Consider the following 13,144-nt stretch of genomic DNA (forward strand, 5'->3'; position numbering starts at 1 on the left):
GGCTTACTGCAACCTTCCACCCCGCCCCAGAAGTGATTCTCCTGCCTCAGCTTCCCAAGTAGCTGGGATTATAGGTGTGTGCCACCACACCCAGCTAATTTTTGTATTTTTAGTAGAGATGGGGGTTTCGCCATGTTGGCCAGGCTGGTCTCTAACTCCTGACCTCAGGCAGTCTACCCGCCTAGGTCTCCCAGAGTGCTGGGATTATAGGCGTGGGCCACCGTGCCCAGCCAATTTTCTTACCATGGTGCTACTTTTTATCTTCTGTTGATTTAATTAGTGGTAGGAGTTAAAAACATTCTCTTGGTCAAGAACCTTATATAAGAATAGTGCATTATATATTCTGTACTCTTGGCATTTCTCAAAGTAGCAGGTACAGTAACAAATCTAATGTCCTGAATGTCGTATATAACAAGCAGGCACAGATCTGTGCTCTCAGTAACCTTGTAAGATAGAGAATGTATGATTGGAGACCTGGACTTGAGTATAAAAAAAAAAGAAAAGAAAAAAGAATTTATTCTATGTTAGTGAAGGAGCAGGTGTATTAGAATAACAGTAGGGGAGAGAGGGAGAGTTAGTGGTGGTTAGTCCGAAGATTGCCTGTTTTCCTGGTCTTGGTTCAACCAAATCACAGTAGAGAGTATTCTCGGCATGTAACTCAGCCTCTGTGGACTGGAATTTGTTCTTTCTACTCAGGAGCCTCACAGGGTGGTTGTGAGGATCATTTGAGATAAGGTCTTACAAATTGCCTGGTGCTTTTGGGGTGGTAGTGTTTTTCTAAGATGGGTGGAGAATAAGAGGTATAAGGTGACTGTTCTTTAAGCCTCCTAGAGGTTGCCACAGTGGTTTCCATTTCCTTATCTGCTTTGAGTCTGTGGAAGGAGGCAGGAATTCTGGTCCGTGACTTGATATCCATGCATTTGTTCTGATGGCAGAAATCAATCTTCGGGCTGTCAATATGCGCAGAAATGATCTGTTTTTTCACAGCCTGACTCATTTTCTCTGTCAGGCCTGTTCTTGGGCTATGTTCAGGAACAAATCCTGCTTGTTGATGAGCTGTGTCCTCGTCTGTTTACAAAAAGTTCTGCTGTTTTGTTAAGCTTGTAACAGATTCAGGCAGTGTTTGAAACCTGTCTTTCCCTTGATTTAGATCTTTTCATTTTTTCTCCCATCTAGGATCTGCATCTCCAATGGATACTGAGGGGTTTGGTGAGCTCCTTCAGCAAGCTGAACAGCTTGCTGCTGAGACTGAGGGCATCTCAGAGCTTCCCCATGTGGAGCGGAACTTACAGGAGATCCAGCAGGCGGGCGAGCGCCTGCGTTCCCGTACCCTCACACGCACGTCCCAGGAGACGGCAGATGTCAAGGCGTGAGTACTGGTAGGGAGGCCCCTTTAGTACTGGGTGGCTTGGGGGCAGGATCTGTTTTGTCTTTCCTGCCTTGAATTCAGATCCAATCTGTGAATGACAGCCACTAGCCAGATTCTTGGGAACTCAGAAAGGTTTTATAAAAGGACAGCAGCCTTGGTTTGTTTCCCTGCTTCTCAGGTTTTCTAGCCTGTCTGATATCACAGGGAGAGATGATGAGCTGATATCACAGGGAGAGATGATCACAAGGTGGGAGGGGGTAAAAGAGTTCTGTCATGCTGAATCTGGTCACAGTAGTTCCTGCTTGGGGTCAATGACCGTTGGGTCATAAATGGCTTCTGTTACGTTAATACATATTGGCCCCACAGATAAGTTACCTTCAAAGCCAGAGAGCACTCAGTGATGAGGACAGGTTTTAAGAGCATTTGGGGGCCGGGCGCGGTGGCTCAAGCCTGTAATCCCAGCACTTTGGGAGGCCGAGACGGGCGGATCACGAGGTCAGGAGATCAAGACCATCCTGGCTAACACAGTGAAACCCCGTCTCTACTAAAAAATACAAAAAAACTAGCTGGGCGAGGTGGCGGGTGCCTGTACTCCCAACTACTCAGGAGGCTGAGGCAGGAGAATGGCGTGAACCCGGGAAGCAGAGCTTGCAGTGAGCTGAGATCTGGCCACTGCACTCCAGCCTGGGTGACAGAGCAAGACTCCGTCTCAAAAAAAAGAGCATTTGGAAGAAATTGATGAGCAGTTAGTGATGTGAAACCATCCAAGTGAGGAGTGATTCTGTCTGCTTGTTGTCACTGACCCGGGAGGCTGCTTCTGAAAGGCCTTGGAAATACAGTGCCCCCAGCTGATTGTAGAACAGGAGAGTGGGTGAGCCCCAAGAGAGTGCAGCTGGGGAAAAGTGCTGACTGACTGGGCTGGCAGCCACTGCTGCCACACAGCATCAGTTGGGCTGTTGATTCCACAAACATGTGTTTAGGATCCACGCTGTGCCAGGTCTGGACTATCTCTGGGGCGACAACCATGAATTAGACATGGTTCTTGCTCTCATGGAACTTATAATGTGGGGAGTGGGGCAGAAAAAAACTATGCTGCTTTCCTTAAGAGATGTGATTTACTGATTATTTACTGTGTGTTACAAGCTTGGCTAGACTTAAGATTTTGCTTAATTTTCACAACCATCATTAGGCTACAATCTCCACATTACAGTTGAGCAACAAAGGCTCAGAGAAGGCAAGTAACTTCCAGATCACACAGCTGGCGAGTGGTAAAGTAAGGATTCATACCTAGTGAGGTTGACTCCAGAGCCCATACTCCTCTGATCGTGATGGAAGGGCATGGGAGGATGGAGAGGGTGCTGCTACTTGTGCCTTTGATGGGTCTGGAAAGACACTGAAATTCTGTGCAGGAAATATGGGAAATTGTCAGTCATTTCCTCAGTCTTCATTCCTTGAACTTGAGAAAGAACTAAGTGCTGGTGTTAACGTGGGACATTGTCTGCTCTAAGCATTTAACAGATGTCACGGGAGTATTATGTAGGAGTGGGCTACATTCTTGTTCTTGAGAGCTGAATGTTTTGGCTGCTCTGTCGAGTCAGTAAGGATGTTGTGGAAATTCTTCTGTAGGCCTCCCCAAAATGTTATTTTCTAAAATAACTAGTTGGTTTTGGTTCTGTTGGCATTGGTAAAGGCAAGTCAGAGGAACCCTGGCAGGGATTTTTCACCCTGCAGCCTTGCAGCTAAGTGCAGCCAACTGCTTCCCTACACTGCTTTCTCACAGCCCAACCAGCCTTTAGACACTTCTGCTAACTTGCCTTCCCTGTAGGCTCCTTACCTGCTTCTCCTGGCTGCCTACGGTTACCCCCAGTCTTGAGCATGCAGGCTTTGTGCTGTATGCAAAAATGCTGCTGAAGCGAAAGGCCCATGATGCCAGCTGAGTTGCTATAGTTATAATTTAATTGCATCAGCTTTACAACCTATTAAGAGCAAAAAGGGAAAATGTTTTCTTGGTAACAATTATCGGTCATGCTCTTTTTCTTGTAAATTTCCATTCTTTTTCATCTCTTTCTACCTCAAATTCATTATTTTAGGGAGGAGGAAGTTGGAATGTTGAAAGAATGGGTATAGGGTGGGGCAGGTGCTTAAAAAGAAACCAAAGGGCTGATGACTGTATTTATCCATCTTCTTGATAGGCAGAGACATAAAGTGTGGTGTGAATATTTTAGTACATACAGTATGAGGGCAGAAGAGAAAACTGAGTAGGAAAAATTTTCTTACATGAAATAAGTTTTGAAAGAAAATTCTGTCTTTAAGATTTTAGATTATAGATTTAAGATTGAAATATTATGTGCCAAATTTATTTATTTGTCCAAATACATTGTGTTGAATATTTTGTTTTAGAGAATAGCTTTGGTAACTTTTTTTATGTGTGTGTTTGATCTTTTAAAATTGTTCAATTCTTTCACACATAAAGAAGAGTATGCCTAACATATATAAAGATGTAAATCTGGGTTTGCAGCCCATGAGCTACATCCAGCCTTAAAGTTTTATTGGAACACAGCCAGGCTTATTTGTATTGTCTGTGCTGCTTTTGTGCTACAGTATGAGAGTTGAGTAGTTTTGACAGAGATCATGTCCCCTGCAAAGCCTGAAATGTTTACTATATGCTGTTTACAGAAAAAGTTTGCTGACTCTGGTATACATAATAAAATGAATGAATACTCATATGCACATTGATCAACTGAAACAGAATATTGAGCTTGGTGCCGTGGCTCATGCCTGTGACCCCAACACTTTGGGAGGCTGAGGCAGGTGAATCGCTTGAACTCAGGAGTTCAAGACCAGCCTGGACAACATGGCAAAACCCATCTACAGAAAATTAGCTGAGCATGGTGACATGCACCTGTAGTCCCAGCTACTTGAGAGGCTGATGTAGGAGGATTGCATGAGCCCAGGAGGTCAGAGGGTGCCCATCATCAATTGCATACCTCTCTTTTCTCATCAAATATGCTGCACTAGATTTTTCCATTCAAACTCTGAAATCAGACAACCTAGAGGTGTATAAAGGAAAAGCCAGTAGTCAGTCTTTCTCCCTAACTTTGTCATCCAACGTAACCAATGTTATTAATTTGCTTATTTGTTCACATACTTCTCCATGTTCATGCAAAGCATATATAAACATTTATTTTCCCAAAGTTTTACAGCACATTATAACTCTCCTTGTGGTAATACTATAAGCTGTTGTTTAAGCTCTTACTGTTTGTCAGGCGCTGTGCCACACACTTTATACGCATTATGTAATTTCTTTTAAAAATAACCCTATGAAAGTGTTATGTGTGTTTTAAACTTGAGGAAAGTCAATCGTGAGTGGCCAGGCTGGAATTTCAAATCCAACTTAGTAAGAATTCCTCATATTTGTATGGTACTTTTCAGTTTCTGAAGGATTGTCATAGGCACTGTCCTGACTGGTCTGCAGTGCCTGAGAGGTAGGATAGGCATTTTTCCCCACATTTAACAGAGGAAGAAACTGAGGCTTGGAAAGGTGATATATCCAAGATTTTCAGTAAGTGACAGGTGAGACTTGAACCCAGGCCTTCTGACGTTTTATGTGCTTCCCATGTATGCTGGGAACAGTCCTTGTCCTTTTACTCTCCTGGAACTGGAAGGAGACTCCAGCTTCTGTGACTTTCTGCTCATGGGGGACTGCCTGGCTTTTGGAAATTGAAGCAGTTAGAAGGCAGGGAACCTTCTAAGGATTTTTCCACCCTTACAGACTGAAAGTTTCTAGTACAGGCTTTATTTATAAAGCCATCCCTACCCTAGATTCCCTGTCTCCTTCATCAGTCCTTTCTCTCCCTGCATATGCATCATATAAACCATATACTGCATAAGCCACACACTGAACAGTTTCTACAGGTGTCCACCACTTAAATGACCTTTCTTTTCTAACAATTCTAGTAGCTAATTTTTAAATTCTGAGGTTCTCAAAATCCTGGTATACGTTAAAATTATTTTGGCACTGGATACATTCTTATGTGTCTGGTAGAGTACAGCACCATGGGACAGAATTTAGACATAGCTAGCAAAATTGACCCAGCAATTCCACTTCTAGGGTTTTGTCCCAAAGATATACTGGCAAAAAACACCCAAGAAAACCCTGTGCACAAGGATATTCATTACAGCATTATTTGTAATAGCAAAAATTGAAAACAAATGTCCATCAGTAGGTGACTAGTGGAATAATGTATGTCTATGTAGTGGAGTACTCTTCAGTAGTACAAAGGAATGAGAGTATACAGTAACATGGAGTGATTCCAGGACCTATTAAGTAAAAAATGCAGGGTAGAGAAAAGTGTTTAGTACTCTAGTATTTGTATAAAAAAACAGGTGAAAGACATCCCATGTTCATGGATCAGAAGACTTAATAGTAAGATATTAATATTCCCTAAATTGGTGTACAGATTCAACACAGTCTCTATCAAAATCCCAGCTGGGATTTTTTGCAGAAAGTGACTAGTTGATTCTGAAATCCATATGGAGATGCAAGAGACCTAGAATAGCCAAAACAATCTTTAAAAAGCAGAAGAAAGTTGGAAGAATCACACTTGCAATTTCAAAATTTACTACAGAGTCACAGTAATTAAGACTATGGTACTGGCCTAAGGACAGACATGTAGATTGATGGAATGGAATTATTAATCCAGATAAACCCATGTGTCTGTGATCAGCTGATTTTCAACAAGGGTACTTAAACCATTCAGTGTGAAAAGAACAGTCTTTTCAACAAGTGATGCTAGGACAGTCATGTCAAAAGGACCCAGAAACCAAGTTGAAGAGGCTTCTACTGGCCAAAGATGAGATGATTTGATCATCGATTAGGATAATAATTGCATTGGATTGAAACATATCAAATATGTTTAAAATTTATGAGTTTATATACTAAAACAAAACTCATTGATTGCCTTTGGAGAGTACTAAAGAACCAACTCATTATTCAGGGTAATTACATAGTTGATTTTAGAGTTTCTTGGAATGGAAGTGTTCTAGCTAATAAAGATGGAATTAGGATACCACCATTTTGCAACCACTGAGGAGTAAATGGATCTAAGCAATCATCATCAAGACTGCAAATATTTCAGGCGGACATAACCAGATATTAAATACCTCTTGATGTAAAGTATATAGTAATCTAGCCATAAAAATAGTGGTACCTCAATCTAATCAAACCCTTGGAGCTTTGAATTTGCAGGAAATACAGAGGACAAAGGAGCATGTTAAATGATATCATGGGGATTCCATCAGTAAAACGTTTTCTGTGGGAAACTATAGACTTGCTACTGTGAGTGTAGTCAGTGGATCAACAGCATCGGCATCAACCATGAGCTTTTTAGAAATGGAGACTCTCAGGCCCCATCCCAGACCTATTAAATCAGAATCTACATTTTTAACAAGGTTTCCAGGTGATTCATATACACTTTTTTTTCTGCTCTGTACCTTTATCATCACATGTACATTTAAAGCTTGAGTAACACCGCTTTACAAGATAAATAATCCAGAGTCTTCAACAAAGAGATTATAAGAAAAAAAAATGAGATGGAGGGGCAACGTGTTGATGAAAAGAGATTTAGGAGGCATATTAATCATCCACAAGTAGAGACCTTATTTGGATTTCATTTAAACAAACACAAATTTAAAAGTTGTGAAAAAATTAGGCAATATCTTGGATATGCTTCAAAATAAGCATATTTGTTGTTAGAGAGAAATAGATAGGGATGTAGATGAAACAGGGTTGACTACGACATGCAAATTGTTGGGGCTGGGTGATGGGTATAAGGAGGTTTACTATTTTAATTTTTTTTTTTTTATGAAGAAAAGAAGTTTAATTGATTCACATTTTCACAGGGTATACAGGAAGCCTGGCTGGGGAGGTCTCAGGAAGCTTATAATCATGGCAGAAGATGAAGGGGAAACAGGCACATCTTCACATGGTGGAGCAGGATAGAGGGTGAAGGGGAAAATGCTACATACTCTTTAACAACCAAATCTTACGGGAACTCACTGTCATGCGAACAGCAAAGGGGAAGTCTGCTCCCATGGTCCAGTCATCTCCCACTGGGTGCCCCCTCCAGCGTTGAGGATTACAGTTCGACATGAGATTTGAGTGGGGACACAGAGCCAAACCATATCATTTCACATCTACCCCCTCCCAAATCTCATGTCCTTGTCACATTTCAAAGCACAGTCATGGCTTCCAAACAGACCCCCAATGTCTTAACTCATTCTAGCATTAACTCAAAACCAAGTCCAAAGTCTCATCTGAGACAAGGCATGTCTCTTTGCCTATGAGCCTGTAAAACCAAAAACAAGTTAGTTACCTCCAAGATACAGTGGTGGTACAGGCATTGGGCAGATGTTCCCATTCCAACAGGAAGAAATTGGCCAAAACAAAGGGGCTACAGACCCCATGTAAGTCCAAAACCCCGGAAATGCAGTCGTTAAATTTTAAAGCTCCAAAATAATTTTATTTGACTCCATGTCTCACATCCAAGCACACTGATGCAATGCATAGGCTCCCAAGACCTTGGGCATCTATGCTTCTTTGGCTCTACAGAGTACAGCCCCCTTGGTTGCTTTCATGGCTAGTGTTGAGTGCCTATGGCTTTTCTAGGCACATGGTGCCAGCCGTCAGTGGGTCTACCATTCTGAGTTCTGGAGGATGGTGACTTTTTTCTCACAACTCCACTAGGCAGTGCTCCAGTGGGGACTTTTTGTGGGGGCTGCAACCCCACATTTCCCCTCCACACTGCTTAGTAGATTCTCCATGAGGACTCTGCCCCTGTAGCCGACTTCTGCCTGGATATCCAGACATTTCTCTACATTCTCTGATAGCTGGAGGCTCCCAAAATTTTGTGTTTTTAATTTTTTTCTATAATAGCTTTAAATGGGTGGGCCACTACAATGGCTGTAATAAAAAAGATAGTAACAAGTGTTGGTGAGGATGTGGGAAAAATTGGAATCTTTATACATTGCTGGTGGGAATGTAAAATGGTATAGTTGCTTTGGAAAACAGTCTGGCATTTCCTCAAAAGATTAAGCATAGGGTTATATGACCCAGCAATTCTGCTCCTAGGTATATACCTAAGAGAAATGGAAATGTATACTCACACAAAAACTTGTGCAGGAATGTTCATGGCAACTTTTAAAAATGATAGCCAAAAGTGGAAATAATCCAAATGCCCATCCACTGATGAATGGATACATAAAATGTGGTATGTCCATGCAATGGAATACTATTTGGCAATAAAAAGGAATGAAGTACTAATACATGTTTCGACATGAATGAACCTTGAAAGCATTATGTTAAATGAAAGAAGCCAGTTAGAAAGACTGTATATTGTGATTGCATTTATGAGCAACGTCCAGAATAGGCAAATATATAGAGACAGAAAGTAGATTAGTAGTTGCCAAGGGATGGGGGAGGTTTGAGGGGGAATGGGGAATCACCACCTATTGGTCAGGGGTTGCTTTTTGGGGTGATGAAAATATTCTAAAACTGATTGTAGTGATGGTTGTACAATTTTATGAATACATAAAAATCACTGAATTGTAGGCCAGGCATGGTGGCTCACACCTGTAATCCCAGCCCTTTGGGAGGCCAAGGTGGGTGGATCAATTGAGCCAGGAGTTCAAGTCTAGCTTGGCCAACATGGGGAAACCCCGTCTCTAGTAAAAATACAAAAATTAGCTGAGTGTGGTGGCATGCACCTGTAGTGCCAGGTACTGGAGAGGCTGAGGCACAAGAATTGCTTGAACTGGGAACTGGGGGTTGCAGAGAGCTGAGATTGCGCTACTGCACTCCATCCTGGGCAACAGAGCAAGACTCTGTCTCAAAAATAAATAACCAAATAGTATACTTTAAATGATAAATTGTAAAGCTGGGTGCAGTGGCAAGCATCCTTAGTTCCTGCTACTTGGGAGGCCAAGACAGGAGGATCTCTTGAGCCCGGGAGTTTGAGTCCAATATTAATCACAACTGATCATAGTCGTTGGGAGGAAAGTTTGGACTAGGTTACTTCTGAAACTAGGTGATTCTAATGTGCAACCAGGGTTGAGACCCACTCTTTTTTTTCTTTTTTTTTTTTTTTAATTTTTAAAAATTTTACTTTAAGTTCCGGGATACATGTGCAGAATGTCCAGGTTTGTTACATAGATATACATGTGCTGTGGTGGTTTGCCACACTTATCAACCCGTCATCTAGGTTTTAAGGCCCACATGAATTTGGTATTTGTCCTAATGCTCTCCCTCTCCTTGTCCCTCACCCCCTGACAGGCTCCAATGTGTGTTGTTTCCCTCCCTGTGTCCATGTGTTCTCATTGTTCAACTCCCACTTCTGAGTGAGAACATGCAGTGTTTGGTTATGTGTCCCTGTGTTAGTTTGCTGAGAATGATGGCTTCCAGCTTCATCCAGGTCCCTGCAAAGGACATGAACTCATTCTTTTTGATGGCTGTATAGTATTCCATGGTGTATATGTGCCACATTTTCTTTTACCAGTCTATCATTGATGGACATTTGGATTGTTCCAAGTCTTTGATATTGTAAATAGTGCTGCAGTAAACATATGTGTGCTTGTGTCTTTATAGTAGAATGATTTCTAATCTTTTGGGTGTATACTCAGTAGTGGGATTGGTGGGTCAGATGGTATTTCTGTTTCTAGATCACTGAGGAATTGCTACACTGTCTTCCACAATGGTTGAACTAATTTACACTCCCACCAATAGTTTAAAAACATTCCTGTTTCTCCACAGCTTTGCCAACAACTATTGTTTCCTGACTTTTTTAGTAATCGCCATTCTGACTGGCGTGAGATGGTATCTCATTGTGGTTTTGATTTGCATTTCTCTAATGATCGGTGATATTGAGCTTTTTTTCATATGTTTGTTGACTGCATAAATGTCTTCTTTTGATAAGGGAGACACACTCTTATACAGAGTTAACTATTTAGGATTATTAGAGGAGAGAGGAAATATATGGCAACCTAGAGGGAAAGCCCTGGGAATGACATCATAGTTGACCTGGAAGAGACAAAAATCTATAGGAAGGAACCTCTGGGTAAATGTAATCTGTTGCTTTAGTATTTATTGGATTAGAACTACATATGTGAAATTCTTTCTCTTCTCCAATAAGTCTGTTAGTTCAGGATTGAAACTTTTAGGTGTTATACCTGTAGGTATACCGACTATTAAATTACTCAAAGTGAACACAAATGTTATCAGTGAAAGTTTTCAGTACTAATTTATAATCCAGTAACAGTCTACAAATTAATGGACTGGATGTGGTGGTTCACGCCTGTAATCCCAGCACTTTTGGAGGCTGAGGCAGGAGGATCGCTTGGCCGGGAGTTTGAGACCAGCCTGGGCAACAGAGCAAGACCCTGTCTGTAAATAAAATAAAATAAAATAAAATAAAATAAAATAAAATAAAATAAATGGATTTCCCCTAAGTTTCTTTCTTCCAGAGGGTGTTCTAGATATTAGTGCAATCTTTTCTTTAAAAAAACAACCCTTACATCGTTACCTTGCTCCAGGTGAGTAGAAATAAAGCTGACTATATTATTCCCATTTCTCTTCAAAAGCATTTACTGGTCAGATAACAGCCTTCTATATTATTAGACTGGGCAGCAGAGAGGGAACCTGCAGATGTGCTGAAGATGGTGTTTGGCTTTTGAAGGGAAGCCATGGAGAACTGACCTTGAATTCTGGTTTGATTGCTCCTGGGCAAATCATTGATCACCTTGAACCTTTAGTTTCCTTAGCTCATGAATGACGTTTATACTAGGTTACTCCTGAAACGTCTACAATGTTGTAGTTCACTATATCCATCTACGGAGGCTGTAAGTGTAGGATCGTGGTTAAGAGTTGTGCTATACAACCCAGGAGGCTGAGGCAGGAGAATCACATGAACCTGGGAGGTGGAGGTTGCAGTGAGCCGAGATCCTGCCACTGCACTCCAGTCTGGACGACAGAGTGAGACTCTGTCTCAAAAAAAAAAAAAAAGAGTTGTACTGCAGAACTACAAGACCTGCCTCTGCCACTTCCTGACTCTGTGACTCTGGGCAAGCTGGTTAAACTCTTTATACCTTAGTTCTCTCATCCATAAAATGGGGATGACTGATAGCATGTACCTCATGGGTTTCTTTACTATGACATGTTTGGAGCAGTCTAGCCTATGATAGTAGTATCGTTTTATTCTAGACAAGGTTCTCAAATTTAGGCATGCTTAGAATTTGAATCTGTTACTACAAAGTACAATGTTATGGCTCTTATTCCATGTGATTTCTATGGAAAGATATAAAACAACTATGTAAAAGTGTCTGGACGGTATATAGGAAGTTTTGAATGAAAAATACTCTCCAGTATTTGATGAAGCATATTAGATGTCCTAATCCTACTTTTCCCCTTACTTATATCTCCCTATTGTATATCCTCACATAGGTCAGTTCTCCTTGGGTCTCGGGGACTTGACATATCCCACATCTCCCAGCGATTGGAGAGTCTGAGTGCAGCCACCACCTTTGAGCCTCTTGAGCCCGTGAAGGACACCGACATTCAGGTAAGGGCTGCCAAGTGCAGGTGGAACCCAGACCATATAACCCAGGCTGAAGACCCTGGCCCTTTATTAACCAGCTGATTAAGGAATTTCAGTTTTCTTTGTTAATTTTCTTCTTCCTCAGATATTAAGAGAACAGTAGATTCAGCTTTGGAGGTATAGTGGAAAACATTGGGTTATTTTCAGAGCTCTCTGTGTAGCTGAATTTAAGAAAGCAATTCCAACCTGCACTTTTTAGATTATTATAATTAGGAGAACAGATTTCTCTTCTTTCCTTGGGTTTAATCCAAGGCTCAGAGACATTAGTCTGAAGTTTCTTTCGCTTTCTTTGCTGGATCTCAAATAATTTTACTATTCGTCTTCCACATTTCTTTTTTACATCTTGCTTGTATTGGTTGGCAAAGAGCTGGGGAAAACTTAGAGTACTATTTACTGAAACCTACTCAATGATTTCCAAGAAGTGTTTGGCTGCATTAGTGGCACCAGGAAATAGTCTAATAGAGCACTCCAGTCTCATTTAACCAAACATGCCACTAGCAATCGATAGCTGTTTTAATCTAATCAGAAACTGACATAAAATTGTTAAGGAAAAAACTCACAGTCTGTTTAGTTTTTGAGGAATTGGAACACTGCATTTGCATTAGTGAAGGGACAGTGGGGCACCATTTTATTTTTTTTAATCATTGATTTACCTGAAAATGAAAGGATGCCTCCTGCAGAGGCAAATTCTGGTAGAAATGGGCAATATTATTTGGGCTGAATTTGAATTAACACTCTTTACCCCAGTACCCTTCCTAAGAACCATTTTAGTCCATCTAATGGCCACATTTCTACTGCATTTATTTGAATTCAGAAACCTAAAACTGTACTTTGAGTTGAGAGTTGAAGAACTATAGATATTTTTCCTATTGCTGCTATGTTCCCAAAGTATGAAAATCCAGTTTTTCCAGTTTTATATGCTAAATCGTATTTGCCTGTCAACTTATAATTGCCTTCTCATTTCCATGTAATCTTAAAATGGCATGTATACTTTTTAAACTTTTTTTTAAGTTTTAGCCCCCCTCCCCCATACAATTGCTTGAGGCTCTCTGTTAACAAATACGTATAACAGAGATGAATAATCACCATATATTTTGGGAGTATTCCTAATAATGTGGAAAGAAATGGC

The 13,144-nt window shown here is 41.0% G+C and overlaps 1 protein-coding gene across 2 annotated transcripts in view; it reads left to right on the forward strand.

Annotated features, from left to right (window-relative positions):
• The window catches only part of NUP93 (nucleoporin 93), a 113,157-nt gene that overhangs the window by 15,180 nt on the left and 84,833 nt on the right, over window positions 1–13,144 (forward strand). For both annotated transcript variants that reach the window (XM_023209982.3, XM_023209983.3), the window contains exons 2-3: window positions 1,177–1,369; window positions 11,862–11,979. In XM_023209982.3, the coding sequence (XP_023065750.1) occupies window positions 1,191–1,369; window positions 11,862–11,979 (297 nt within the window). In that variant the 5' untranslated portion in view covers window positions 1,177–1,190. The remainder of the gene's footprint in view (window positions 1–1,176; window positions 1,370–11,861; window positions 11,980–13,144) is intronic.

Source organism: Piliocolobus tephrosceles, chromosome 17 (assembly GCF_002776525.5).
Source record: "Piliocolobus tephrosceles isolate RC106 chromosome 17, ASM277652v3, whole genome shotgun sequence".
NCBI lineage: Eukaryota > Metazoa > Chordata > Mammalia > Primates > Cercopithecidae > Piliocolobus > Piliocolobus tephrosceles.